Source organism: Pogonomyrmex barbatus, unplaced genomic scaffold, assembly GCF_055798465.1.
Source record: "Pogonomyrmex barbatus isolate J1 unplaced genomic scaffold, ASM5579846v1 scaffold14, whole genome shotgun sequence".
Taxonomy (NCBI): Eukaryota; Metazoa; Arthropoda; class Insecta; order Hymenoptera; family Formicidae; genus Pogonomyrmex; species Pogonomyrmex barbatus.
This window is the reverse complement of record NW_028297110.1, coordinates 1,641,093-1,668,995: the sequence shown is the minus strand read 5'-3', so window position 1 is coordinate 1,668,995 and position 27,903 is coordinate 1,641,093. Positions and strand designations below refer to the sequence as shown.

Here is a 27,903-nt window from a genome sequence, read left to right as displayed (position 1 = left end):
GCTTAGACGTATACTTATGAAAATATGAACATGTCATAATTATTATAATCCCTGTCACGACACCGAAGTCTATATTGCTAACAATTCTTTTAATTATTCCTCAACAATTTAATTCTCTCTATATCTAATAACAGCGAATATTTTATACTCATTTTCGTGGAAAGAATAATTTTGCTGATAAATTTAAAATTTAGTCGGATGCAGATCTGAAAATAATTTTGTTGGACCAATGTTAATGTTCGGTAGCTCAAATTTAGAGGGAATCGTTCGGCTATATAGACACTTAGACTTATGAAAATATGAATGTGTCATAATTATTATAATCCCTGTCACGACACCGAAGTCTATATTGATAACAATTCTTTTAATTATTTAATTATTCGAAAGAATAATTTTGCTGACAAATTTAAAAATTTAAAAATTTAGCCGGATATAGATCTGAAAATAATTTTGTTGGACCATCAACATTATGTAGGATGCTTAAGCATGATAATGATAATACAAAAATTTTAAACATTGTACATAATAATTTTGAAGACTCAACCAAATTATTTTTACATCTGGCTAAATTTCTAGATACTTCAGCAAGACCATTCTTTCCGCATGGAAAACTTGCGAATTTGACGTATCTTTCGCCAAGGTTATAGGTCGTAATTTTTTATAACAATGACGCGTGAGGAAAGAGGACACTCGCAAAGTATTTATTCTCGTTTTGTTCAATATGTTTTGCAGTCTCGCGACTGATGGGTGCCGCGGCGGCGGGCGCCGGGACCAACATGGCCGGCTGCTCGGTGGGCCAGTCGATGGGCGACGTGACCAAGTCGTCGGGAATGGGGGTGGGCGTCGGCGTCGGAGTCGGCGTCGGTATGGGCGTCGGCGCGATGCAATTCCCCCTCGCGCAGAGACGGAAGAGACGCGTGCTCTTTACCCAGGCCCAGGTCTACGAGCTCGAAAGGCGATTTAAGCAGCAAAAGTACCTCAGCGCGCCCGAACGAGAGCATCTGGCGTCTTTAATTCATCTAACGCCCACGCAGGTATGTAATTACTTGTTATCTTACCACATATCATCGGATGTCCTTGTACAGAAAAAAAGATTAGTCTTAAATCGAGATATTTACGTATGTGAGTAACAATTTATTATAATTTATTATAATTTTAGGAAATTTTAATCTTGGTTTGATTGAACTTGTATTGATATAATATTGATATTATTTTTGCTCGGCTCAAGATTAAAAGTCTTCTGTGTGAATATTGCAATATTTTTCGTTATATATAAGAATATTTGCATCAACGCAAATTCAGTGAAATCAAGAAAACTTTTCCCAGAAGATTGTAATATTCTTACTTGTATATGAGAATATCTGTCTTGATTTAAGACTAATTTTTTTTCCGTGTAAAATTGCAGATGAAACGCTGCGAAAGATAACTAACTGCCGAGCGATCGATTCACTTATCCGACATTTGACATGCGAATTAATCGTGCAGGACGAACTCGTTCAATGGATATTTCGTCCAATTGTTTTATTAAGACTTGACCAAGACCTACGTAGTAGGTAGTTATCGTTTATCGAGCGGGCAAGATAGCTGGTTCCGGCATACGCGGATTTTAACGAGCGTATTCATTTTCATTGGACGCAGACAGGTCTGGCCGGCTCGATGCGGCTCGATAGCGGTCTGGCAACAATAAATAATTGTTACGTGGCTCATTGGCCGCATCCTGCATTCATGCACATAGCCACGGGTCTCCCCCTCGTTCGGTCTATCGTTCCGTCTACCGTTCGTCTCTCCGTCTGCGGTTCAATTCACTTATCAGCCCTTTGAAAACAAGCGCGTCGAATTGTCCGTTTGTCATCGCGACGTTTGTTCCACGGGGCTCTCGATATAACTTAGCTTACACCAAGCGCCATAAATATCCTAACATTTGTCATTCTTTTTATAGATATTCTTAAAAAAAAATGCGTCGTATTAAAGTATTTGGGTGACTATAGTTGTGTAGTAGAAAAATAAGGAGAGTCTAGTTAAAAACGACCGGTGTGAAAAGAAGCTTCGTGGCGAGCGAGAGATTCCTCAATGCGGAAACCGAAAGCTTCCTTAAACCGGAAGAGTTGGCGCTTTCCAGGGTTGGTGGACGATTTCGTGTCAAGCACGGAAGTCGTCAAAGAGGCCTGATTGAAATCAGCAGGGATTTTCATACACGCCTCCGGGGCAAAACGACAAGTTCCGACAATGAATCGTAGCAGATTATAGCGATCGGGGAACCACACATTTGAAGAAAGAGAAATTGCGTGCAACGATTACGCTTTTCCTTCCACATATCTCTATACAGAAAAAAAAATTAGTTTTAAACTGAGACTATATATTCTCTTATATAAGCAAGAATATTATAATCTTTATATAGAGGATTTTTAATCTTGAATTGAGCAAAAGTAACACTTGTATCAATATAAATTTAATTAAATTAAGACTGAAATTTTTAAGAAGATTATAATATATTTTTGTTTATATATGGAAATATTTTTTTTTATTTAAGATTAATTTCTTTTCTGTATACTATTTTTATATTTCTGTAGACTTTTCATCGTACATAGAAAAAAAATTAGTTTTAAATCAAGACAGATATATATATATATATATATATATAAGCAAGAATATTATAATCTTTGTACAGAAGATTTTTAATCTTTGGTTGAAAAAATAATATTTGCATCAGTACAAATTAATCAAATCAAGATTAAGACTTTTTAAGAGAAATATAATATTCTTGATTATACAATATAACAATATCTGTCTTGATTAAAGACTGATTTTTTTCTATGTACGTCTCGTAATATTTTGTAAAATAAACAAACCACGTTATTTTGCATACAGTTTAGATCACGTATTTACAGATGCTTTGTAAAAGTGCGGTGTTCCCAAGTTTAGTGAATGCTCTCCTCTGTTCCCGCCAAACGTTTTTTCACGATCATGCTTTAAGTCACCATTATTGATCGCGTTCGCCAAATCGCAGAATCGTTGGCGAACAGTTGCCCGCCATCTCAAAAGGAAATCTCTCGTCGTGGATGCAAAGACTTACTTTTTCAACCTGCAAAGAATAGCGACGGTATCGGAGCGCGTGACAACGCATTGCATTTATCTCATTTCTCTCTCTCTCTCTCTCTCTCTCTCTCTCTCTCTCTCTCTCTCTCGCTTCGCCGATTTCTCGTTTTATTCTCTTCGGAGCGCGTCCTTCTTCCCCCTTGTCCCCTTGGCACGGGGCACACGCAGATGGGTCCCTCCATTTTGCGCTCATATTGTTACTCCAAGTACCCGATCCCCTCCCTCCCCCCTCTTCGCGCGGTGCGGTGTTACAATGCCTAGCCACTCCTGGGTATTGTTACCAGTATTGTTATTATTATCGCTACTGTTGCCGGTTGTGGCCGAGTGGCGAATGGAAAAGCAGAGGGCCGGTGGAGCCAGCTGCTACATCGAGTGTCGCATTAGAGGCAAATTACACTGCCTCCCCCCTCCCCCTCCCCTCCCCACTCTCTGATCCGCCTATCGTAGCTTTTATCTCACCTCTCGATTTCTCTCCGTTTTTCCGAAAAATTTCGATCTCTCGGAATTATCCGCAAAAATATATCAATGATATCAGATCTTCATTATCTAGAACGAGCTTCGTTATAATTGCACCGTCATATTTTAGTTATTTAAGGAAAAAAATGGGACATTATCTTGGAAATTATCAGCTTGTTCATACGGATACGATGTGTTTTCGAATTCGGAAATCGAATGAGAGAGAGAGAGAGAGAGAGAGAGAGAGAGAGAGAGAGAGAGAGGGGGGGAGAGAAGGGAATTGAGAGATAGAGAAAGGGGAAGAGAAAGATCGCGGTCGTGCACGATTCAGCTACGCGAATAATAATCATAATAATGGGTTTGCGTACCACCGAACCTTCGCCTGCCCCCGGTCTCATCCCCCTGCACTGCGGTCGGCAACCCTATGGCGCGCGCCATCAGGAGAGGGATCGAAAGTACCCGTAGAGCAGAGGGCGAGCTCAATGCCGTGCAAACACGTCGCTCCACCGTTTTCGAGATCTATCGGCGACGAGACGAGAGACGAAACGATCGACAGCGCAACGGCACGACTGTACCACCATCGTCGTTCTTTGACACGATAATGGGGGAAACGGGACGCCATTAACTCACGGATGTTCTCTCTGAGCATTTCCCTCCTCCCCTCTGCCCCTTCCCCCTTCTTAATTCCTGCTCATCGACTACATTTTCCGTGTCTCGACGTATCTTCATTTCTAATTTTTTAAGATATACGAGATCCTCTATATAAATTTCGCGTACTTTATCTCGTTTAAAAATTCTTCAGCGGCTCTCAAGTCAATTTTCCCTCGAAAGAAGTAGGACATTTGTCTTGTAAGTTACAATTAAATTGATTCATATATACTTAATTCCGCTATATACATTATCTTTCTCTCTCTCTCTCTCTCTCTCTCTCTCTCTCTCTCTCTCTCGTCTCTTCTTTTCTCATTATTGGCAAAATATTCTGGCATGCAAAAGAAATCAATTACGATGAAATTTCTTCGATGCGCTTTACAACCGATGAGGAATGAGATTCTTAAGCGTCGATAAGTGATTGGGAATTCAAGAATTCGATGCACCTTTGAATTGGTGATTTCTTGATTGTCAAACGCGTATGGTCAATCGAACATCCTGCAACACGTGTGCGTCGCGCATCTCTCAAGTGCACTCTCAGCACCCTCGCATAATAACGTACATATGAATATGTCGCTGGCTTTTGCAGCTCGCATTTCGCCGCGATATTTACACGAGCGGAATATGCGAGCGATATACATAATTACATTCCTCTCTGTACTTCTATATCGCTCATGCGGAAGATACCTGCCTAGTGATGTATACAAGTTGGCCCGATTTCACATCTACAGATCAACGCAAAAGTCATGCGTTATTATTAAAGCCCAGGCGATAGCACGTTACATTTTTATTTATTTCCAGTTTAGTTTTTATATTATTATATTTATATCGTTTCGTGTTACGTCTACATTTAAATTTTCATTTTCTCCTGAAATAGAAATGTAACATAATGCTCCAATTTGCAAATTTTTATTTTAAATATTAATTTATTGAAGATTTGAATCCAAATTTTTTATTTTTTTTTTCAATAAAATTGATATATTGTATTTAGTGATAAAATATTTAATTACAATTTGTTGCCAATTTATTTCAGTTTATCAAATTTATCGGATGAAAACTGCTTTTTGTGCTTCATCCTGTAGCACGAATTACAGTTCTTTGTAACGCATTCGCGCATTGTAACGTACTCACGAGGGTGCATATATTCGGACTGCAAACAGTGGCATCCCTTAACAGCGCTTTATCGCGTCAATCCCCTCACCTGCCGATCTTGAAAAGACGCTAAAATTAAAAGCTCGAGCTAACAAAAAAAGCACGATTCACAGAGATTTAACATATCTTTGCTCCGTTCGTTTCCATTTTTGTTTCGCCGAGAGAGAAAGATTTAACAAGATTTCTTTTCTATACGAAATCTTTGAAGTTGAGTTTCTTAATAATAATAAAAAGATTTCTTAAAAACTGAGATTTTTCAGAGATGTTAAGACTTAGACGTTCCACGTTCCACTTTATATTTAGATATATGTGAACTCCTAAGTGAAATTGGTCATTTTACTCGTAAAACAGAAAATGGAAGTGGATAAGATAAAGTAGAACAAAAATCACTGTCGTTGCGATTTTTTTGAACGCACGAAATTACTTCATGCATCGCTCTGCGGTAACCAAAAAGTCATTTCTCTTTGGGGGCTGGAAGACCCCTGGTTTTCAGACATCACGCTGGGTAATCGGTAAGTCATCTCCGGCCGACGGCATTGAGTTAAAACAACAAAAGGGAGGCGGATTCGTGTTTGTCCTCGGGCTACCACTCAGCAGGGTCAACACGGGACAATTAACAGCCCTAATCATAATTTGACATTAGTTGATCCCGGTATTCGCAGGTTCATCATCGTGCGGCGGCGAGCTCTTTACACGCAGACATTCGCACTCTCGTCGTTAATCCTCTACTAAAACCCGAAACGACCCTACGAGTCTCGTACGAGTCGTATTATCGACGCACAATAGCGTTCTCATTAAACAGATATTTCTACTTCAATAACGCGGTCGGTTATTCGAGTCGCTTTATTTTCGATGAAAATTCTATGCATTCTGTGCATTCTGTGCAGCACACAAATAAGTATCCTTATACTTCGATAAAATATTATTTTTTTATTCACTTAATTTATTTAGGACAGGATATTTTATTCCTCCCTTTCCTTTTCCCGTTTCTCCGTGATTTTTCCTCGGATTCGCGCCGTAGAATCATGTTTCGTAGCGGTCGCGGTTCGCCTAAAAGAAAAATGTGTGTGCAGACGTGCACCGCTCGTTCGTGCCACATCCTAACGAACCCCAATCGAGAGAATCACCCACCCGCTCGAGGCTGTGTAAAGCCACCAACCGGATAATCCAGGGCGAAGTCGTTGGTGTCGAGTCAAATTGCCCGGAGGAGGCTGTTGTACCTAGCGAGGGGGCAGGCGGTGGCCTGCGTCGTTTTACGTCAACCCCCGATGTACTCGCGACGTAATGACGTTACGCTAACTTGATCAATCGTCCACTCTATCCGCCTCCATCTCCTCCTCCACCTCCTCCTCCCCTGCCTCTTCCCCGCCTGTACCGCTGTTCTCGTCCTGTGGTCGCCTGCCTACCTACGATCTCGACTCTGTCGAGCAGAAGCTAACAGATACTCGATGCCTCCCGAACGCGTGTCGAACGTGCTCGTAGCACACACGCGCGCGATATAATCCCCCCTCCCTCTTTGACTTCGCGTGCCACCCCCTCAGATTTATCGGCATTTAATGGGCCAACTAATGTCAAACGGCGACACGCGTTACCTGGACAGGAGAGAGGAGTTACAATGAGCGAGTGAGAGTGAGAAAGAGGGAGAGGGAAGAGAGAAGGAGGGAGGGAGAGGAAGGGAGGGGGGGGGAGGGAGAGAGAGATGGTGCCGAGTGGGCTCCGACTCGTAGAGTGAAACGAGGGAAAAGAAGCTCGAATTACATTTGACCCTCTCGTACATTTGTCCTACACGTGTAAGGAGATACGAGGATCTGCTTTATGCTTTTTTTAACAGTTCAAAAATAACACTTTGAAATTTTGCATAATTGGAGACTCACGCAGGCTGTTTCGTCTCAGGTTCTGGGATTCGTGCGTTTGGTATCGATTTGGTATTTTTGCCCCTCCCCCCCCCCGTCAACAACGATAATATTTTAAACGGTTTCCAAAGTCGAGTAAAAAATTCCACGAGATTATTATATAAAATGTATCACTGAACCGAATCAATTTTGTTGACTTTTCTGCGATATAATAAATTTTTTTATCGAAAAACTCGTATTTCGGAAACAATTATGTATGTATGTCGATGACTAATACACGATTGATGGCGAGAGAATTAAGCGAATAAAGCGACGTAATCTCTCCGCGGTGGTCTCATTGATGAGGAGAATCTGTGAGATCTAAAACGGATTACATAGATTTATTTCCACCAATTAGTTTGAAAGGACGTGTTGACAGGTATCTTTATAATCTGCCGGCGTCTGAAGAGACATTCGTCCGCCTTCCATACGGCCGCACAGCCGCCAAGCGTTTCATTTACCTGCCCGAAAGTAAACTGCAAGTTAATCGGAAGCTAACAAATAAAGTTTTGCCGGACCCCTGTGGCCCTTTCGCAAGAGGCCGGCGCGCCCCTCAAAGATAAATATAGACTGACGTTTCACATACCTGAGGATAGTAGACATTTTGTGCTATTTTGTGACTTAATTTTCTCGCAGTTAAAAAAAAAAAAAAAAAAAGAATAGAAATATTCAGAACGATGAAAAATTATTATTTTCCGTTAACAAATCGAAGATTTCGTACGTCTTATTTCTTCTCATTTATCGCTAGCAAATATATTGACCGAATAAAAACAAGCATGAAACATGAAAGGGAATATCTCTCTTACTTAAAAAAAAAAAGACGAAGTGATCCGCGAGACATGTTTTAAAATAAGGTTGATATCACGGGGACTCTTCGCGATGCGGCAAGATGCGCGTTGGGACTCGATGGACAAAATTCACACATCAGAAACGCCTGTCGTTCGAGGTCGAATTGTGTTAGCCTTGAATTTCATGCCTGCGCACCGTGTTCTTACGTACACACCAGTTATATATCCCTATCTTGTTTAACTTTCCCTGTTTACACACCGCATCGCGGCGGGAGCGATGGACAAACGAACTGACGGACGGCAGTTCCCTTGGAATAACAATTCGCTGCGCGTCCGCTCGTCCCGTTTTCATCGTCGAATCTTTCACGAAGCGCAGCCTCTGGATTTACTCGCGCGAGTTCCGCTCTCTCTGGCGAAGAGCCCGAGATATACCGAGATAATCGAAGTCACGAGCAGATGCCGTCGGTCTCGAGCCCGTCTAAAATTCGATCCTTCGTGGCACCGATTTCAGCGAAGTCGCTTCCTTCAGCCGCCACGCGGTTGACCCGCTCGACATCGTTCGCCGAGTCATTCTCTAACGAGCCTTCAAACCCTTCGTTTCGGGAACAAAAGTAGGACACGTTAGAAATGGAAGAAAAAAAAGAAATCGCGTAGGGATCGATTTTTAAGGGGGAGGAAGGGGCGACGCGGGGGAGATCCCGCGCGGATCTAGAAGATCCACGTCACACAATTCCGTCATACATCCTACGTAAGCTCGCGCAGAAGTAAACGGCGTGTTTGTAGATCTCTCGAAGTCGGCGTACGTGGCCGAAAACTCGACGAGCTTCGAGTGGATTATCGGTAGGAAAGGAATTAACGAACGGGAGCAGCGAAAGAGGTACTTCCCTCCGTCTAGTGCCCTCTTCGTGGCTTTTAGATAAGGTCTCTCACCCCTACGCAAAACCGGCCGTACCATAAAGCCGTACGTAAAAAATTCACGCAACAAACAGCGACGAGGGCTGCGCGTATTACTTTCTTTCGCGATAATGCTCCTTAAGATTAAGACCTTGCACGGCTCGCTTTAATGATGAGCCATTCTGAAAAATCGTCCCGTGCAAGCAAATATCGCGTTTAATTGCGCGCGATCTGCATTTTCAGGATCCGGGGTCAAGGATTAATTTAAAAATTGAATAAAACATTCTACTTGAAGAAGTAATTAAGGTTCGTCAATAATTGGAATCATTCTTGATATATCAAGAATTGTTTTCTAATCCGTTTAACGGATCACTATATTTTTATTCAATTATGATTGAGACTTATAGATTTATGACACAAATTCATGAATATTATATGAGTCAACAAGGAGGGATGATATTTCTATTTATTCAATTCGATTTTTTCGGGCAACAAAGTTTTGAAACTTATGAAACTTCAATTTCAATTCTTATTATTTTAAAATTCCGTGGTATTGTCAATAACAGAATGCGTAATCATATTGTAAAATTAAATCTAACGACATACAAGGCAACGTGAATTGGAAGACAAAAAATGGAATAATGGCGAAAGGCGGTCGTTTTCTCCGAGTCGTACACCACCCGCGGGACAACCACCGGTATTCTGGTCATGCCCGAGGCGACATCCGAGAGGGGTAAAAGGAATTTCCGAGGGTGGCCGATCCCGCTAATATTCGAAGAATTAGACAGACGGTGGCGAGTCCTCGAGACGCGGTCGGCTGGACGGACCCCTTAAAGTGCTTTCGTTGCATTCCCGACGCACGCAACTCCGACATATAATGGGGGTTATATCGAAGCTTCGAAGGTTGGAGGAACGAGGTTGGAGCGGCGTACAACAGCCACTCGACGAGGTTACACGCGGTAACATATGCGCTCTACAGACCGGGACGATAAAAATCAGCTATTGCAAAGCGGCACGCGGTGTCGCTTGAGTTTACACCCTACACTGACGAAAGATCCTGACACACCTGACAAAAATCGCGAAATTGAATTTCAGAAGCCCAACAGTTTCTGAGTTCTGGTGCCTGCAAGGAGAATTCGAACGACCAGCAAAATTCTCAAATTTAATTAAATTCGATAATTGTTGTAAATTTGTCGTCATGCTTTTGCTTTATATTATCGTTTAAATATAAACTTATTAAAAATTAAGCTTCAGAGGGAAGATATATATATATATATATATAAAAATGATATTTCTTGTTCACATATTTCTTATTCACTTAATTTTTAATTAGAGGCTTATTCATAAATACATCATATAATGTTAGAAATAAAATAAATGATGACACTTTTAAAGGATGATCGACTTAAAATTGACCAACAAATTCGCAATTTAAAGGAGGATTTTGTGTACCTCGGTTGACATAACACGAGTAAGCCGATGAATTTTTTGCCTAGTCTATTCGGAAGAAGTGAAAAAGAAAGGAACGTAGCGCAGTAGTTTTTGAGTTTTCAGTAGGAGCAATCGCGTGCGATTAGGGTCGCTCCAGACTGCTTTTACGGCAATTGAGCTAAGCGATCGTGGAAGTTGTGCAGCCGCCTGGACAGAATCGAGATCGACATCTGCTTATGACAGAAGTGCGCGTTATAATCCCTGCGATATGTATTATGAACGGTTCACAGAGGCGGCTTAATCGCATCCGTATTTATCGTCTAGAATAGTGAGACGTGTCTTACTGGACGATTTAATTTTTTAATGAATCCTGATCGTCAACGAAATGCATATCAACTAACACGTCATATTTATTAACACTCATAAATAATTTATTACATGGAAATAACAGTTTTATTGCCAAATCTAAAAATTTTAATTCTACACCTGAAAATAATATCATTGGGCCTTCAAAATTACGTATGACGTTCAAACTGGTTGCTAACTAGATACAAATTTTTATCAGTCTTATTATTTTTAAGCGTCCTATGTGATAATGTTGATAGTCCAACAAAGTTATTTTCAGATCTATATTTGGTCAAATTTTTCGATTTGCTAGCAAAACTGTTCTCTCCGTGTAAGTTTTATTCTTTTTCCAATATTTTGAATAAGAAAATATTAATTTTATTAACATTGAATGTTAATTTTGTTGTTTTATTCCTTTTGGAACAATATTTTGAAATAACTTTCTAAACATTGATTACATCGTTGTTCCTCGCAAGGGACAAATATTACAATTCCATTGTTTTCACTGCCTGATTTTCAGCTAAAATTCACATTGTAGAATCGATTTAGTAATTCTTCCGGAGATGTAAACCTCATATTATTTTCCTCTTCGGCATCGAGTATCCGCATAAAATGAGCGAGGCGTTAAATTCCCCTCGAAGAAATAACACGATTCTCTAACTATGGATTACGGACTTAGTGCGTCGGATAGGAAATAGCTAGAGACCGATTCAGAGTGCGTCTGACAAAGGCTCGTGCCTCCGTCTCTGAAAAAACATTCGAGGGCCTACCTGGCGATAGTTCGCGTATGAGATATGTCGTACCGTTTTATTCCAACATAAGAGCGATTCAACGCGGTCAATTTTACGTTTTGCTTTAAAGAAAGCTGTTCGTAGAGATGCATGTTCCAAGAATCGCGTCTGTTTCTTCCTTACTATACATTATTAGACCGCACATATAAAATTTCTGTTTTTTTCTTCTATTTTTATAATGTGTATTGAATCCTTGTTGAACTTATCAAATCTGATCTTTTCAATGAGAATTTCTGCTTTGAAAGTTCTTCATTAAGATATTACCATACATTGCTAATCCTCCCCGTTTTTTTTATTAAAAGTGCATAATTTCGAAGAATTCGAAAAATTTCTGAAATCCCGATATGATATTTAAAAAGTAAAAGTCTAGATTATGATATTAATATTATAGTTTGATAAAGATTTAACTGTGTGTGTTTTATGTGTGTTTTGCAGGTGAAAATATGGTTCCAAAATCATCGGTACAAATGCAAGAGGCAAGCAAAGGAAAAGGCCATGGCCGAGCAAAACGCCCAGAATCAGGTAATTACACAAATGTCGAAGTCTTGTGTAAACCATTTCGAAAGTGACACGTTCGTCGAATATAATATCACGAATTTTACAAAAGCGCACCATTTTGATGACTTTTATTATATCTAATAAACGCTATTTATTTTATAATACTCGTTAAATGGTTATATGTATGTTGCACAATTTATGTAATTTCCAAGTCTATTTATTGTCACGAAATTATGTAGAATAAGACATTAATTTCTAAAAGACTAAAATATTGAATTGTTAAAAAGTAATGCGCTATGTATTGTTATATAGTACAATGGCAAATAATAAAATATATCTGTCAAGTAATATTTAGTAATGTTTGGGCTATTTCGACTGGAACAAATCACACCAAAATTTTCGTGACGCAAATCGGGTGTCAAACTAGAGTTTGTGCATTCGGCATCGAGATGCCATCGCGTCTTCGGATCGTTTCAGCGATTTTAAAACAATGACAGTCCGTACTCGACTCAAAATGTCGCGTCACGTTAGTGTCGACCAATCCGAAATGAAATGGCTTTAAATGAGAAATATCGCGGAAGCCGCATAAATCCTCGCATCCGCATCATATTTCGTTTCGAGAGTGCCACTCGACCGCTCGAAGCGATTTTGCATTTATTTTGTTATGTCATTTGGGATTTCCGAGGGATATCGCGCCGTGCGTCGTCGACAGAACGATAAAATTGCTCGCGTTGAGCACGTAATCACGCGCCCGTCGCGTTTCACGTGGCTCAAAAATATAGTGCGAGATTACAGAATCGAGTAAAATAGCGAATTTGCGCGTCCGATGAAATTCAATATTCGTTATAATCCAAGTTAAAAATGCGTGGGACGTCGAAGTGTTGATCAAGCCGGAGGCGTACAAGTGAAATACACTTTGTGAGTGTACTACCTTCGAAAATACTAAAACAATTTTGAAATTATATTATTAAATTTATAATACCAGGTTAATAAAATAAAACCTAAAACGTATCAATTGTTTAGGAAAAATCTAACCACATTTTCCACTTTCTTCTGTGATATTGAATACTCTGAAATATGTTTGGAAAATTTTTCTTGAAAAATTTCGTCGTTTTTTGTTACCACAAAAATTCTTTTGTATTAAGAAAAAATCATTTCTGTACTGATTTTAATAATACTTTTGTAACAGTAATTTTTATGAAAATATATATTTTACGTAGCTAAATATAATATTTATATGTTATAGAGAGTTAGGCAGTTTTGCAATTAGCAGTTAGTTTTTCGTGAAAATAAATACACGGACGGGTAAAAAAATTTCTCCTGCACTCCTATTAATGTTTTCGTTTAATCTTTCAAGCGTAATTTCCAGCCTTCAGATTTTCTAGAGTTTACCTACTGAAATAAGCGATACATTCGTATACACGAGAGCGTACGGAGTAAGAGTACTCGGTACTTGCGTCGCTGTATTAAAATAATCGATACTTTATCGTCGATAGCAGCTGAGTACTCGAATACGCTCAAGTATATCGCGAGTATTTCTAATAGCAACAGACGTCGAGATCGCCGAGATATCGTGGCTGCTACTTCGAAACGTGCCGTGTCTCTTGGATCTTTTACCGGATATTCATATAACCGAATACGAAGCGCTCCCGCCCCGCGTCCCCCCTCTACTCCCAAGGGATATTATTCAAAAGAGATGTCAGAGTTGATCGTCGTGATACACGCGGATTCTTTTGAATATATTAGAATGTTACGTATGCATCGTCACGAAAGTTCACGTTGACGCGACGGATTGCTTCGAATCCGTAACCATGCGGTTACGCGATTTGCCTAAACGTGACATTCTCGAAACGTATATTCTCGTGTATACATTGAGAAAAATGTCTGGTTGAAGATGGACAAACCAGAAAGTTCTGATTACATCAATCAGAATTCCGGTCACCTCAACTAAAATTTTAGTAGATTTAAGCAGAAAATTCTGATTTGTCCATTTTCAACCGGAACTTCAATCATTAATTCAATCAAACATTTTTCTCAGTGTATGAATATATTTTCGCTTATTTCTATAGATAAATTTCACAAAATCTGAAAGCTGAAAATTATAATACTTGAAGGATTAAACGTTAACGGGTTGGTGCAGGAGAAATTTTTTAAGCTGTCCAATGTATTTATTTTCACGAAAAACTAATTACCAATTGCAAAACTGCCCAACTCTCTGTAATATATAAATATTTCTTGTTATATTTGCGAGTGCGTATTCATGCAGTGAGAGATTCATGAGTTCAGAATGATCGAGATGAAAAGAAAGTCGGTTAAATTCGGATTTCTGTATCTTTGTCTTTTTGTCTTCAAACTTGGGAGAAACTTGTAATATGGAATTTTTATACTTCATTTATATCTCATTTATATCTCATTCGAGAAATATGTTTACGTAGATCGTTATGACGTAAGCGATCAAATGGATAACACTGTTTTATTTATGTAAAAGAACCGAACTTATAAATAATACTATATTTAATATAACTGCGAAAATTGAAAAAGAAAACGTTATCGTTGGATAAAAAAAAAAATGGGAGAAAAAATTCTTTGTAATGCGATTTTTATGAAAGGAATTAATTAATATCGATTTATCTTTGTGACTCGATTATATGTGACAAAGATCTGAGATAAAGAAATAAAGGCGGTATTTTTCCAGACGAGAGGAGAAATAATTAAATTCGCGTAAGAATTAGATCGAGTCGCAAAGACCTGAGTAAAAAATAGAGACGGTATTTTTTTTTCAGATGAGAAGAGAGACGATTAAATTCGCGTTAGGCCTGACGCATTCGTACATTCGCGTGCCGAAATGAAACTCACCAACTTCGTTATCGCTTTGGCAGATGATATTTTCGCGAAATATCGCGGACAAGTGTCACAGATGCAGTGCGACGGTATAAGCGGATTACGTACACTTTTACACATCGGGGGACAATATGCGTACAACTTCTCTGTTGCTCATTGAAATTCGATGAAAGTATTCACATAGTTTACGGAACGTGAGATCGAAACGCATTCCTAAATGACACGCGCAATTTTTTTCGCCCGTGGTGTTAACACCGATGAGCTTTACGTGTTTATCGATTATTCAGAAATGTGTTTCGGAGAAGAAGAGTTTTGCTGTCTAGGGAAACCGTCGCTGTGCATTCGATGTAAATGCGATAAAATCTCAGCAGTGTAAAACTGATCGTTCGATGTCACAGCAAAATTGTTTCACGAAACGAAAAATTCTAATCTAAGAGTGAATTTATTCGTAGTATTTATTCGTAGTAAATTATCTTGTCTCGGACAATTAAACTTTTTTCAGTGATAAAATATCACTGAAGAAAGTTTAATTGTCCGAGACAAGATAATTTATCCCCATAAGGAAAGAATAATTTTGCATTTAAAAATTTATACCGGATAAAGTTCTGAAAATAATTATGTAGAACGTTCAAATTGATTGAATATAAAAAAATTTTATAGTATTATTATCATCATACTTAAGCACCTCACATAATTTTGTTTTTCATCACTGCACTGGACTGCACTAAAATTTTCTCTCATTTCTCAATTTCTATCTCACTTTCATCAAATTTTAAATATATCTATTTCATTTTAGTTTAGTTAGAAAAAACAGACCTAATAATTCTGATGACCTAACACAATTATTTTCATTGTATCTGACCAAATTCTTTAAATACTTCAGCGAAATCATTCTTTCCGTGTTACAGCAGAAAATATCCCGTTTCTCTTTTACCTCATCTAAAAATTCTTGACGTCGACACAAGAATGTGACACGGAAAGAACAATTTTGTTTTAGCAAATTTAAAAATTTGGCCAGATCTAGAAATAATTTTGTTAAGCCATCAAAATTATGTTACAACATTCAAATTGGTTTTGTTGAGTCTTCAAAGTTATCACGTTATGATGTTCAAATTAACTGCTAAAAAATCAAAAATGTTTGTGCAGTTTTTATTATCATATTTAAGTGTTCCACATGATAATTTTTTCGATAGGCCAAACAAAGTTACTTTCAGATCTGTATCTGGCCAAGTTTTTAGACTTGCCGACAAAACTATTCTCCGCGTGTGTATCGAAGTTCGATTTAAACGACTTCGAATGGTGCTCACCGCGAAAGTATCGATGGGTATCGGCGGGGACCATCGCTCGCCATCGAAATCAGGGTTGTCCCTCCCAAGTACAATGGACTCACCGTTGCGTCGCGATGCCTCGTAAACAGCCGTATAGCATTAATGGCGTTGAAAGTTATCTGATGGGCCGATCTGCGAGGGCAAGCGAGCGATTCTTCCGCCCGGCAGCCGCGCCACCGGCCGCCCTATAATTTACTCGTTAGCTCGTCGTGCTTCCGTGGACACGTTTTCATTACCCTCTCTTCTGCCATCCGCGTTTGTTACCATCAATAACGCGATTATAGCCATTTTATTTCGCCGCGTATCATTCGGCGATTCGGAGGATTGGCCGACCGTCGCAAATTGGGAATTAACGTTTCTCAGTTTCTCTGATGCATTCAAAAGATATAATCGCGAGAGAGAGCGGTGATTTTTACTTGTAATCTTGTCACTTGTGATATCGTCTTGATTATGTTTCTCAAATCAGAATTTGCGAATATGTGTGTTTGTAACACGTAATTTTCATAACGTTTTCGTTCTGAAAATTGATTTACTCTAATTGATATTTGTCAATTTCAATGCAGCACTTATTGCATCGACTGCATTATGTACGAATCTTTCAAATGTCAAACTGATGATCAACGTCACTTTTGATAAATTTGTTTATTTTAAGACTATATATAAAGAAAGAACAGGGAAATAACAGTTTTATAGAAGTATCTAAAAATTTGATATCAGATATGAAAATAACTTTGTTAAGTCATCAAAATAATTATGTAGAACGTTCAAATAAGTTATTAAAATATTAAAAAATTTGACAATATTATCATTATGCATTCTGCATAATAATTTTTGGCTAAATTTTTAAATACCTCAGCAAAACTGTTTTTTCGATGTATGATTAGTGAGTTCATCAATTCTCTCGTTTTGCTTTATGCTGATCAATTTGATTTTTACAAAACTCTTGTATGTTTGAGTAAGAGATTAAACATACGGTAAAAAATAAGTGACGTATTACACAATAGTAAATAAAGCATTGAGATGTACAGTTTTAGACCTCAATTAATATAAAAATGCAGGTACAATTTTTCAAAATGATTTAATGGCAACAAGTCTATCGAATGTTAAGAGAGTACAGAATATGATGTTTAGAATACAAAATTTGATAGTCGCGTACGAAAGGAAGGTCGTGAAGACGACGTCAACGGGAAGGAACAACTTCTCCGGCTACGTGCTGGTGTAGTCTCCGACGTTCAGATTTTTCCCCCTTTTTTTCATTTTATTCCATTTCCCCCTTCATGGAGGTAAAAAAATTCAAGTATCGGCGCGAGCGAAACGAGCGAACGAGGGGAAAAGAAGAGTAAAGAGGGAAAAATGCAGAGGGAAGGAGAACGCAGACCGAAAGAGGAAAGAGAGAGACCGAAAGATAAAAGCGAGCGAGAGGAAAACAAGGAAAGTAGAAAGGAAAGAAAGAGAGAGAAAGAGAGGGGGGGGGGTGAGATTCTGCAGGGGAGCACCGAAACAGGCTCTCGAGGACCAGTCGCCATCTTGCCATGAGTACAGTCACGCGCAGCACCTGGCTGTAAATCGAGATTACCTGCTGCTTAACTTTCAGTTTCACAGTAACGCTCTCCGCTATCTAAATTTCCGTTCTCGAAGATTCGATGACAAAAGTACGCTATCCGTTCAAGATGCTTTTCACTGGAGAGAGCTTTAGCGTTTCTCGTACATTTGTTCTTTCTCACAAGTTATAAACGTTCGACAGATCGGAATTAAAGATTCGAACATTCGTTTCTGACGAATGTGCAGATGAAATGTATCGCGAGGGAGGAAGGGGTGGGGAGGGGGAGAGGAAGGCGATGTAATTAACTAGAAAGCCGCCTTTTTCTTCCCGGCGGTCTTCCGCCGAACAAAGGGGAGACATTAAAAGATTTCCATCGGGACCTCTCGTTTCCGCGACGAATGGAATTCAATGAGTCTCACAAACGCGCTGCTTGCTTTTTAAATCTAATAACGATCGTTACGTCATCGCGCGCGTAATTGCATTCACACGTTGCATTCAAGAAGACCAGTTCCGCTCTATTTGCACAGTTTGTTAATCGTTAACATATTTGTTGAATCATCGACGATGATAGTTATTATTATTCTTACACGTGTCTCTTCTGTTACTTTCATGCAACTGGTGTCCAGAAACTATCGAAACGATTGATCATTTCTATCCATCTGTCGACAAAAATTCAACGAGAAGATAACTGAGCGGTACGGAAAAAACAATTCTGCCGCACAGAAAAAAAAAGTTAGTCTTAAATCAAGGCTACATGTAATCTCATATGTAAGCAAGAATATTACAATTCCCTTAAAAAGATTTTAATCCTGATTTGATTGAATGACTTGTATTGATGCACATATATAAATATTTTCATTACCTAATCAAGAATATTACAGTCTTCATATAGCAAATTTTAATTTCGAGCTGAGCAAAAATAACACTTGCATCAATAAAACACAAGTTTCATCAATCAAATCAAGGCTAAATTTTTAAGGAGATTATAATATTTCCGTTCGCACGTGAAAATATCTCTCTCAGTTCAAGACGAATTTTCTTTTCCCGTGCGTTCCCGCCGCGTAAAATCGATCTCGTCGAGATCGGTCCGGCCGATCGAGCCGCATCCGGATCCGGCGACGCAATCTACGCCTGGCCTGGCCTTCGTAAAGGTATACTACTCGGCTCCCAACAACGCAGGCATTTTCGCCGGAAATCGTTTAACGCGCGTTAAAGTGGCTAAAGTGGCGTGACGCGTGACGCGCGCGCGGACCGTCATGCGTTTAGCGTAATCGTCACTTTGTCAGCTTGAAGTGCACGGCATGCCTGCACTTATGCCCTCGCAAACGGCAACGCGAAACGTAAGTTCGTACCGGCCACTCGAATCAAATCGGTCGTATACCTCCCGGGCACTCGACACTAGCCGGATTTGCATAAAAGTATCTGCTCGCGCGACAAAAAAAATTCATTGCCCGCATAAACCTTTTCGTCGCATTCCATTGGTCCCCGTTTACTATTTCTCTCTCTCGGTTCCCTTTTTTTTTTTTTTTTTTTTTTTTTTTTTTTTTTTTTTATACCCTACACACGTATTCATCACAGCGGATTTGGAATCGCGCGGAAATATACGTGGAAATAACATAAATTCTGAAGCTCTCTTTCTGTTATAAAAAAAAAAATAAAATAAAATGAGAAGTTATAATTATATTCTGTTATCCCGAATAACGAGGATGTTTTCCGATAACAGAGAGAGAGAGAGAGAGAGAGAGAGAGAGAGAGAGAGAGAGAGAGAGAGAGAGAGAGAGAGAGAGAGAGAGAGAGAGAGAGAGAGAGAGAGTTAAGATTACATGTCGCGGGGGCATATAAAGTCCTACAAGATCGATCTGAGTATAGGCGAATGATGTAATGGGATGATTGGATAAATGAAATACGAAAAAAATCTCGCTCAGATGACACTGATTACTGAGAAATCACGAACGTCAGGCGAACGAAGGACGTTATTTTTCAGCGCGATCGTATTATTAAAGTCTCACTGGCAAAGAGATCGAAGAGGAATGTCGTGTACCGAATGTTGATACAGCTGAGTGGTCGTTCTGGCAGGTATTCGGTCTGCTTGCTCCGGCTTCTGTTTGGTATGCCGTGAGGTTCGTGGGGTTGACGTACAGAAAACAGGGCTGTCTCTACGCCCACGGATCTCTTGTGCGAATAGAAAACGTGATCTCCCTCGAATTAACGGACGTGCTCTTGAATTCCTAGTTGAGTTGACGGAAAAATTCGGAATATTCCACTCCTTGCAAACGTTTGCAAAATCTTCTCGTTCGGAGCAGCAGTGAAGTAAGTCGATCGAAGCATTAATTGAGTTAAGGAGAAGATTATTAATTCATCTAAGAATTATCAAATACATATCTCATAAATGTATATAAACGCGAAAGAAAAAAATAATAGTTTTGCTGAATTTAAAATTTGATCAAATACAAACCCAAAAGTAATTTTGTTAGGTGCATCAAAATAATTATATATGGAATGTTCGAATTGATTGCTAATTTGCATTTATAACTCAATGCGCAATTTTACGTTATCTTTGGCAATACAAATAAAAGAAAAGGAATGAAAAGGATGATTTTGTTAAAGTATCTAAAAATTTTGCCACAAATTTGAATCCACCAAACTAAGATATTTAAGCATGATAATAGTAATTTTTGATATTCCAGCAATCAGCATTGAAAATTATAAAGTTCCACAAAATTATTTTCACAACTATATCGGGCCAATTTTTTTTAGATAAAACTTCAATAAAACTTTTCCGTGATATAAAATAAAAAAAAAATATATATATATATATATATATATATAGAGTTCTAGTTCTCGCATCTGCGTAAAAATTTCTAGATCGGGGAGATTTTACGATGCGGCACGGCCGACGGGCCGAGTCTACGGTAGCCGGTACTGTTTATTCGTAACGAGAGAGTCCATCCTGCACTTCGTCTAGCTGTGTGAATGCTGATCGCGGGATATCGTGCGGGTTAAGTGTCTTACCGGGGCCTACCGCGCTGCGCATGTTTGCTCGGAACACAGGAGCGCTTAGCTCAAGTCCTTGCCGGCCCACGTATGCCCGGCGTTTGTTCACGCAGCATCCGTCGAGCCGGGAAATTGCACGGTACGTGTGTGCGTGCGTGCGTGCGTGTGTGCGTGCGTGCGCGCGCGCTCAAAGTGCGTACACTTGTACTAAGGAACTTTGGCGTTTCGATAATCCAGGAGAAACGATCGGTAGCCGCGCGGCGCGCACGAGTATACACGTTTGCTTAAAAAGACCTCCAACCGAATAATTGTAAATATACATTTCGAGACGTGGATCTACGAGATAGGTTTTTTCTTTCCTTTTTTTTTTTTTTTTTTTTTACAGATTCATTATCTCAAATTGAAGTGAGGCATGATTCGTGGGCACGACGGGCAATGGAAATTGTTTATAATAATTTGTGAATTTATCCAAATTAAAGCGGTTATATCGCGGGATAAATATATTTTATTGTCTTTTAAATAGATATTTTAAGATAATTACATATATTTTTCGAAAAAATGTTTTCCTTTATAATAAGTATAATCGAACAAATAAAATCTTTTTTTACGAGATTTTTTTTTCTTATATAAATAATAATTTTGTGCCGTGATTCTGAGTTTAAAATACGTTAAAAGCATCGTAAATACATATAAAATATTATAGAGAATGTATCTCGTTAAATGTTTTAATTATCCGTTAAATGTTTTAAATAATCAAAATATATATTTTACATTATTACGGTGCAAAATTATTACAATTCATGGGACATGCCTCATGATCGCAGACAAACAATTAATGTCGCAAGTAACAAGCAAATAAAGAACAAATTCCGATTTTAATTTTTAAACATGTTAAATGCGTTATAAATGTATATAAAATATCATATCGAATGTATCATGTTAAATATCTGAAGTAGCTTAGGACAATCAAAATTACTAAATATGCATTTTATGTTATTACGATACAAAATGATATGCAGAACGTGATTGCAGATGGATAATTAACATTGACATTTAACGAATAAATAAAAAAAATAAATTATTTATTCTAAAATTGTCTCGCTCTTGCCCAATGCCTTTCGGTTTCAACCTACCCTTTCTTCTCCGTCGCACTTGAACAACATGGCGCTCATAAAAGCTGAATTAATTACGATCGCGCGCTGCTTATTGATATGCCCACAGAAAAATAGTTTTGTATGTGGCCAAATATAGATCTGAAAATAATTTTATTAAGCCTTCAAAATTATTATGTAAATTATTATGATGTTCAAATTGGTTGATAAAAGATCAAAAATTTTGACAATATTATTCTCATGTTTAAATGTTCTACATAATAATTTTGATGATGATTCAAAATCATTTGCATTTGTCAAATTTTTAAATTTACTAATAAAATTCTTTCCGTGTACGATTCACGACTCATTTCACAACACTTCCGACTAATGATTCAACGTGTGTTTTGTCACATCTCGAATGTAAGCTCGGATGTACGATCGCACGAAGCTATGACAGCTTGGATATAAACCCGAGCCTACGATCGCACGAAGCTATGATATCTGCATGATATCTGCGGATATCAATATTCTTATAGAATTAACGGAACGAATGAAATTTTAATGGCGGAAGGAACCCGTCGGATAAATCCGTCTAACTTCACGCGACTAATTTCACACGCTAACATTGGCGATACTGATACTCTGCACCTGTTGCTCTTAGCGCATTTCGTGCACTTTTCTTATCTTGAATATCGAAATAATACATATTATTATATATATGTTCAAGATAACATTAATGTTTGCATGGTGTCGTAAACGTATGAGTTCAAAATGAAAATTAATATCCGCGGAATCTGCAATAGCCGAAAGTGCGACTGTTGCCTTGTCTGAGAGATTTCGATCTAATACTTCATGAAATATATCTTCTAATAAATCATTGATGAACAAAAGCTAATTTTATGTTACGTATGACCCATAAATGAGGATTGGATTATGATTATATCTGCAATTAAATTGTTCGCGATGTCGTCCGGTTTGATTCGTATTCTCGTCCGTAACGTTCTAACTGAAAGTAGCGGCAATTTCAATCTGATACGATGCGAATCGAATTTACGATTAATCGATCTAAGATGCGAGAGATTTTTTAAAAAGATACAATATTGAATATAATTGAAAAAATAAAAATATTTAATATATACATGAAAGAACACTTTTGTTAAGTAAATCTGCAAAAAAGCATATTTTCATGATATAGACACGCGATCGAAATTTGTAGCCCACATAAATGTAATATTAAATATTTATTATACTACATCCAGAGAACAATTTGCTGGCAAATCTAAAAATCTAGCCAGTTATCAATCTGAAAATAATTTTGTTAAATTAATCAAAATTATTATGTAGAACGCTTAAACATGACAATAATGCTGCAAGATTTTTGGATCTTTTAGCACTAATATGAAGTCGTCGTACATAATAATTTTGAAGACCCGACAAATTTATTTTCAGATCTGCATCTGCATCAAATTTCTAGATAGTTTAGCAAAACTATTCTTTCCTGACGCAACTTTCGTCTCCTGTATACGGGTATCAAGATGCAATGAAATACGTCTGTTTCCAGAGTGCAAGTTCACCACGGCGGGTGGCGGTGCCGGTGCTGGTGAAGGACGGGAAGCCGTGCGGGAGCGGCGGGGGCGGCGGGAACGAGGGTAGCCGTGGCGGGCCCAGCGCGGCCCTGGCGAGCCCGGCGCCGCACATGACGGCGGCCTCGAGTCCCCATGGCACCCATCACGCGGCGACCTCCTCGGTGTCCCATCACTCGGTCGTCGCCGGCGTCAGCCACGTGATGAGCTCGAGCCAGAGCCTGCAGCACTGCTCGTACACGCGGTCCGGCGCGCAGCAGGGCATGCAGCAGCAACAGCAGCCGCAGTGCGGCGCGTATCTACCCCTGCAGGGTCGAGCCTGGTAGTGCGCGCCATCCGCGGCGGGGGCCGCGGCCTACGCCAATCCCTCCGTCGCGGGCCCATGGGCCCTCGCCGCGGATCCAGCTGCCTGGTACGCCATACCCGATGACAGTCCTTAGGGGGAGGGAGGGAAAACGGGAGGGAATACGCGGGGATCCGCGATCTCGCGAATCGAATTTCGCGAGCCGTGCGCGGCGCGGAAGCGGACGACGGCGGCCGGGATGAACCCGAGCCTCCGTCACCGTCGCTCGTCACCCGGGTGCGGCTCATCCGTCATCATGGATGGCCGACTCGAGAGATCGAGATCGCACTCTCTTTTCTCTTTAGATGTCCGCTTTAAAGACGCTGTGGGGGCCCCAAAGGGCTACCGAAGGGACGTAGTCGGTCTTTTCTTTTTCTCTCCTTCCGTCGGGTGTATACGTGTGGTCACTTGTAACACGTCAGCCGACCGAGGAGAACGTGATGTTACAACAATCGGAAAATTGACGGGTATATGCTCAATGACTGTAGGGACCATTAGAATGATAATTAGCAACCGCCTATGGTCAGTGAGTATGCGCTCGTGGATGAAAATGGGACAAACGATGGTGATATTAGTAGATGAGAACACTCGAATCCGGATCGTCGTGCATCACTATAGCAACCGTGATTTTACATCTGTCATCGCGATAGATCGATCGTGAGTGTTCGTCCGGATCGAACGAAGCCTCAGCTTCGCATAGCGAGCCGTTTTACGCTTCGCGAGAAGAGAGGTAAATCTTTCTGCAGATCAATGAAAAGCGAGGTTCGCGATGTGATCCATGTACTCTGAACAGGAAAATCAATCGAGGAAGATTAGATCTTAATTCTTCTCAAAGGGAAACCGCTTGGAAATCTTAAAACGTGTTTTTAATTTTATTTTATCCGTCACGCCGAAGTGAATCATGTTTTAAACACAAATCTGCGAACGAAATAATATAGTAGAGAATGCCATTCGGAAAATATATTATTTCGTTCGCAGATTTGTGTTTAAAACCAGATTATTCGTTGATTTAAGATAAACGCATGCTTTTATAATTTTCTTATGAAAAGAAGAAAATGATAAAGAGACAAACTCTAGTAACAATTAGCTAGAACCAGATTGGAGAGGTAAATAGTCGTTCAACGTAAATGCAAAAGTCATATTTTTAGATCTGTTCTATTTAAATCCATATGTTTTGTCAAAAATTAAAAAGGTAAAATTTACAATTTCTTTGCTTATAATTGTTTTGGTTAATTTGTCCATTTTTCTCGACCGAATAATCTATTCAACTTACTCTTTTTAAATATTTCGATATCCGATGTTGTACGTCCTAATAACGAATGTAATCCAAAACTTATTAAAATTTACACGATCTTCAAGAGTAAAATGATTTTTATTAATGTCAATGCCGTCGTTAAAGTACGCGCCTATTTTTCGTAGGACGCCTATTTTTTTCGCGCGCAAAAAAAAAAAAATGCTTCGGCACGGCGAAAAAAAAAAAACGGCTTTTGCAGAACGGGGGGCTCGTATATCCGAATTTTCGGTGATTTGCGGAGGTACGCTCGCTGCGCGAAATAAACGACATTGTAAAGCGGCGCGGCGCCGGAAACAAAACACGGGCGCCGGATACAATGGAACGGCGAAACGGATTGTTCGCTCGCGAATTATCGTTGCCCCGGTGTCCACTCGATGGATTGGAAACCCGTCGATTCGAATTACGAAATAGTACACCGCGCCGCGTGATTGTGACTCGATTTCACCGACAGCGCGACATCCGAGACACGCTCGCGAGCGACATTGTCGCTCGGAAAAGTCGCTTCCAGACAATGCGTACGTTTGTCAAATGTTGGACGAATCCCTGTTCCGCGCGTCCAGTGTATTTACGCCAGAGATTTTGTTGTATTGTCGCGTACAAATACAATATATGTATGCATATATATATATATGTATGTATGTATACATATATATATTGCTACGTCACGCGTATTATTTCGTCTGTGTGATATATATGACGTTTTTATCAGTTATGCTGTGAGAACCTCACCAATCTGGACACTTGCAATACGAATTTCTTCATTTTCCATCCAAACTCCATCCAATCTCAAGCATAATTTAGTTATATTAACGCGACAGATATCATAAAGTTAAATTAATGGTAAAATTTCTTTTAAGACTCGCAAATGTCATGCGATTCATCAAAATGATTTTACCTGTACGGACTTCTTGTAACGCGATTTCTCATTCGCGCGAGAGCGAGAGAGAGAGAGAGAGAGAGAGAGAGAGAGAGAGAGAGAGAGAGAGAGAGAGAGAGAGAGAGAGAGAGAGAGAGAGAGAGAGAAGTTTTCCTTTTCTGCAGAAAGAAAACGAAGTGAGATGATGAAAGAGACGCGAGCGAATGCGAGAAACGGGTCGAGGCGTTTTTAAAATTCGATAAATGTTCCGCGCGTTCGCGTCGCGAGTGAGGATCTTAGAACAAGTTTACGACTTCGCACGTTCAATTGTAAATGATACTTATATTGTAAATACACATTTGTTATAAGCGACGTTGTGCGAAAAGAGACAGAAGTGTGTCGCGCGCATGTCGACAACGAATTTCTAAATCGGGCGACGACGTTCATTATACATAAACGATTTAGAGAACAGAGCATTATCGAGCATTACAGTATAACGATTATGCAGAACAAAAAAAAAAAAAGTATAGGATTGACGATAGTGAGTAGTGTGTCATGGTGAGAAAATCAGCTAGAGATTATTATAAAGTTTTGTAAATAATAAGAGAGATATTAATAAAACGATACTTATTCAAACACCAACGAGTCTTGTTCTTTATAATTCGTAACATGAGTACTTAGCGAGTCGATTAGCAATATTGCAAAAGTTTATAAATTTATTTAGGCTCTGCGCACAATGAAGGAAATATTAGGAACAGGAATAAATATTACATTTTGGACATAAAAAAATAAGAATTAGGAATAAAAATTAAACATAATGACACAAGTAAGTTTAAGATTATAACTATATTTGTTCATTTATGCATTACGCTATGTTTAATATTTATTCCTATTCCTAATATTTTCTCCATTATGCGCAGAACCTTATTTTACACTATTGTTTTATATCTTTTTGCAGATCTTTAGAATCGAATTGAGTTTAAACCTTAAGTTTGTCCAGACATTTTCTCACGCTATTATCTTTCGCCTTTATTTTAATAATTAATTTATTAATTATCTTATGAAAAATCATTCATCTATTTGTGTAGTGATTAGCGTGTCGTTAAGCGTACGCCCTTAGAACGCCCTTAGAACTTATCGAGTCAGCTTTGGCTCCCTTACGAGCACTCTCACCTGGGCGAGGAGTGCCATTCTCCAATCAAAATACGTGCTGCTAAGAATGTTTCATTACATCTCTCGCGATTTTCGATCACTTCGCCTTGACAACGCTTTTCAGCGTCAGCCTGGATAGACGCCATGGTAACACCCCTGCGCGAGGGGCGCACCCCCTACGAATCCGGACGAGATCGAGGGCACGGCCGCCTTGGTCTTGTAATGTTGTAACCCCCATGAAGCGCGACGTGTACCTACAATTATTAAGGTAAGCCGATCTCCTCGACGGATAGGTAAAGGTTTAATGCCAAACGTGAAGCGGAGCGAAGCCGAGCGGGGCCGCCGACGATGAGCAGAGTCAGTCGGTCGTTATTGGATATTTTCCAAGGGGAGAGAGTAAGAGAGAAGGGGAGGGAGGGGGGGGCACGACTTAACCCTCCCAAGGCTAAGCGGGAGTTGGCGATTTATTAAATGCACCGTGACTAATTGCTCCGACGCGGTGCGGCGCGGGGGGAGAAGCGGGACGGCGCGACGCTTGGCATTGCAGAAAGATACGCGTGAACGCACGAAACGTCGGAATAATGCGGCGCGTTTAGGATGTAAATTATGCGTTGGATCAAAAGGCGAACACAAGACGGAAAGGAAAGCGCCCAAGCGAATTAACGTTTGCGACGGGATTATTATTAATTCAAACGGACGGCGCGCCTAGCGTCTAGAGCGCGACGCAATTGGAATTTGTAACGAGCAAATTTAAGGAAATTAACGAGCGAGGCGTAATCCGCTCTGAATCCGCGTCTATTCCACTGCCGTGGAAGGAAAGGAAAATCGTGAAAATAACATCCTCGCGTGTGTTACCACGTCAGCACGCGCGCGCGCGCGCGCTT

At 39.6% G+C, this 27,903-nt stretch overlaps 1 protein-coding gene across 1 annotated transcript in view; it reads left to right on the top strand.

Annotated features, from left to right (window-relative positions):
• The window catches only part of LOC105428364 (homeobox protein Nkx-2.4), a 33,994-nt gene extending 7,485 nt beyond the window's left edge, over positions 1-26,509 (top strand). Inside the window, exons 2-4 of the mRNA XM_011640647.3 lie at positions 733-1,034; positions 11,929-12,015; positions 23,353-26,509. Of these exons, the coding sequence (XP_011638949.2) occupies positions 733-1,034; positions 11,929-12,015; positions 23,353-23,700 (737 nt within the window). The 3' untranslated portion in view covers positions 23,701-26,509. The remainder of the gene's footprint in view (positions 1-732; positions 1,035-11,928; positions 12,016-23,352) is intronic.
• The last annotated feature ends 1,394 nt before the right edge of the window (positions 26,510-27,903 follow it).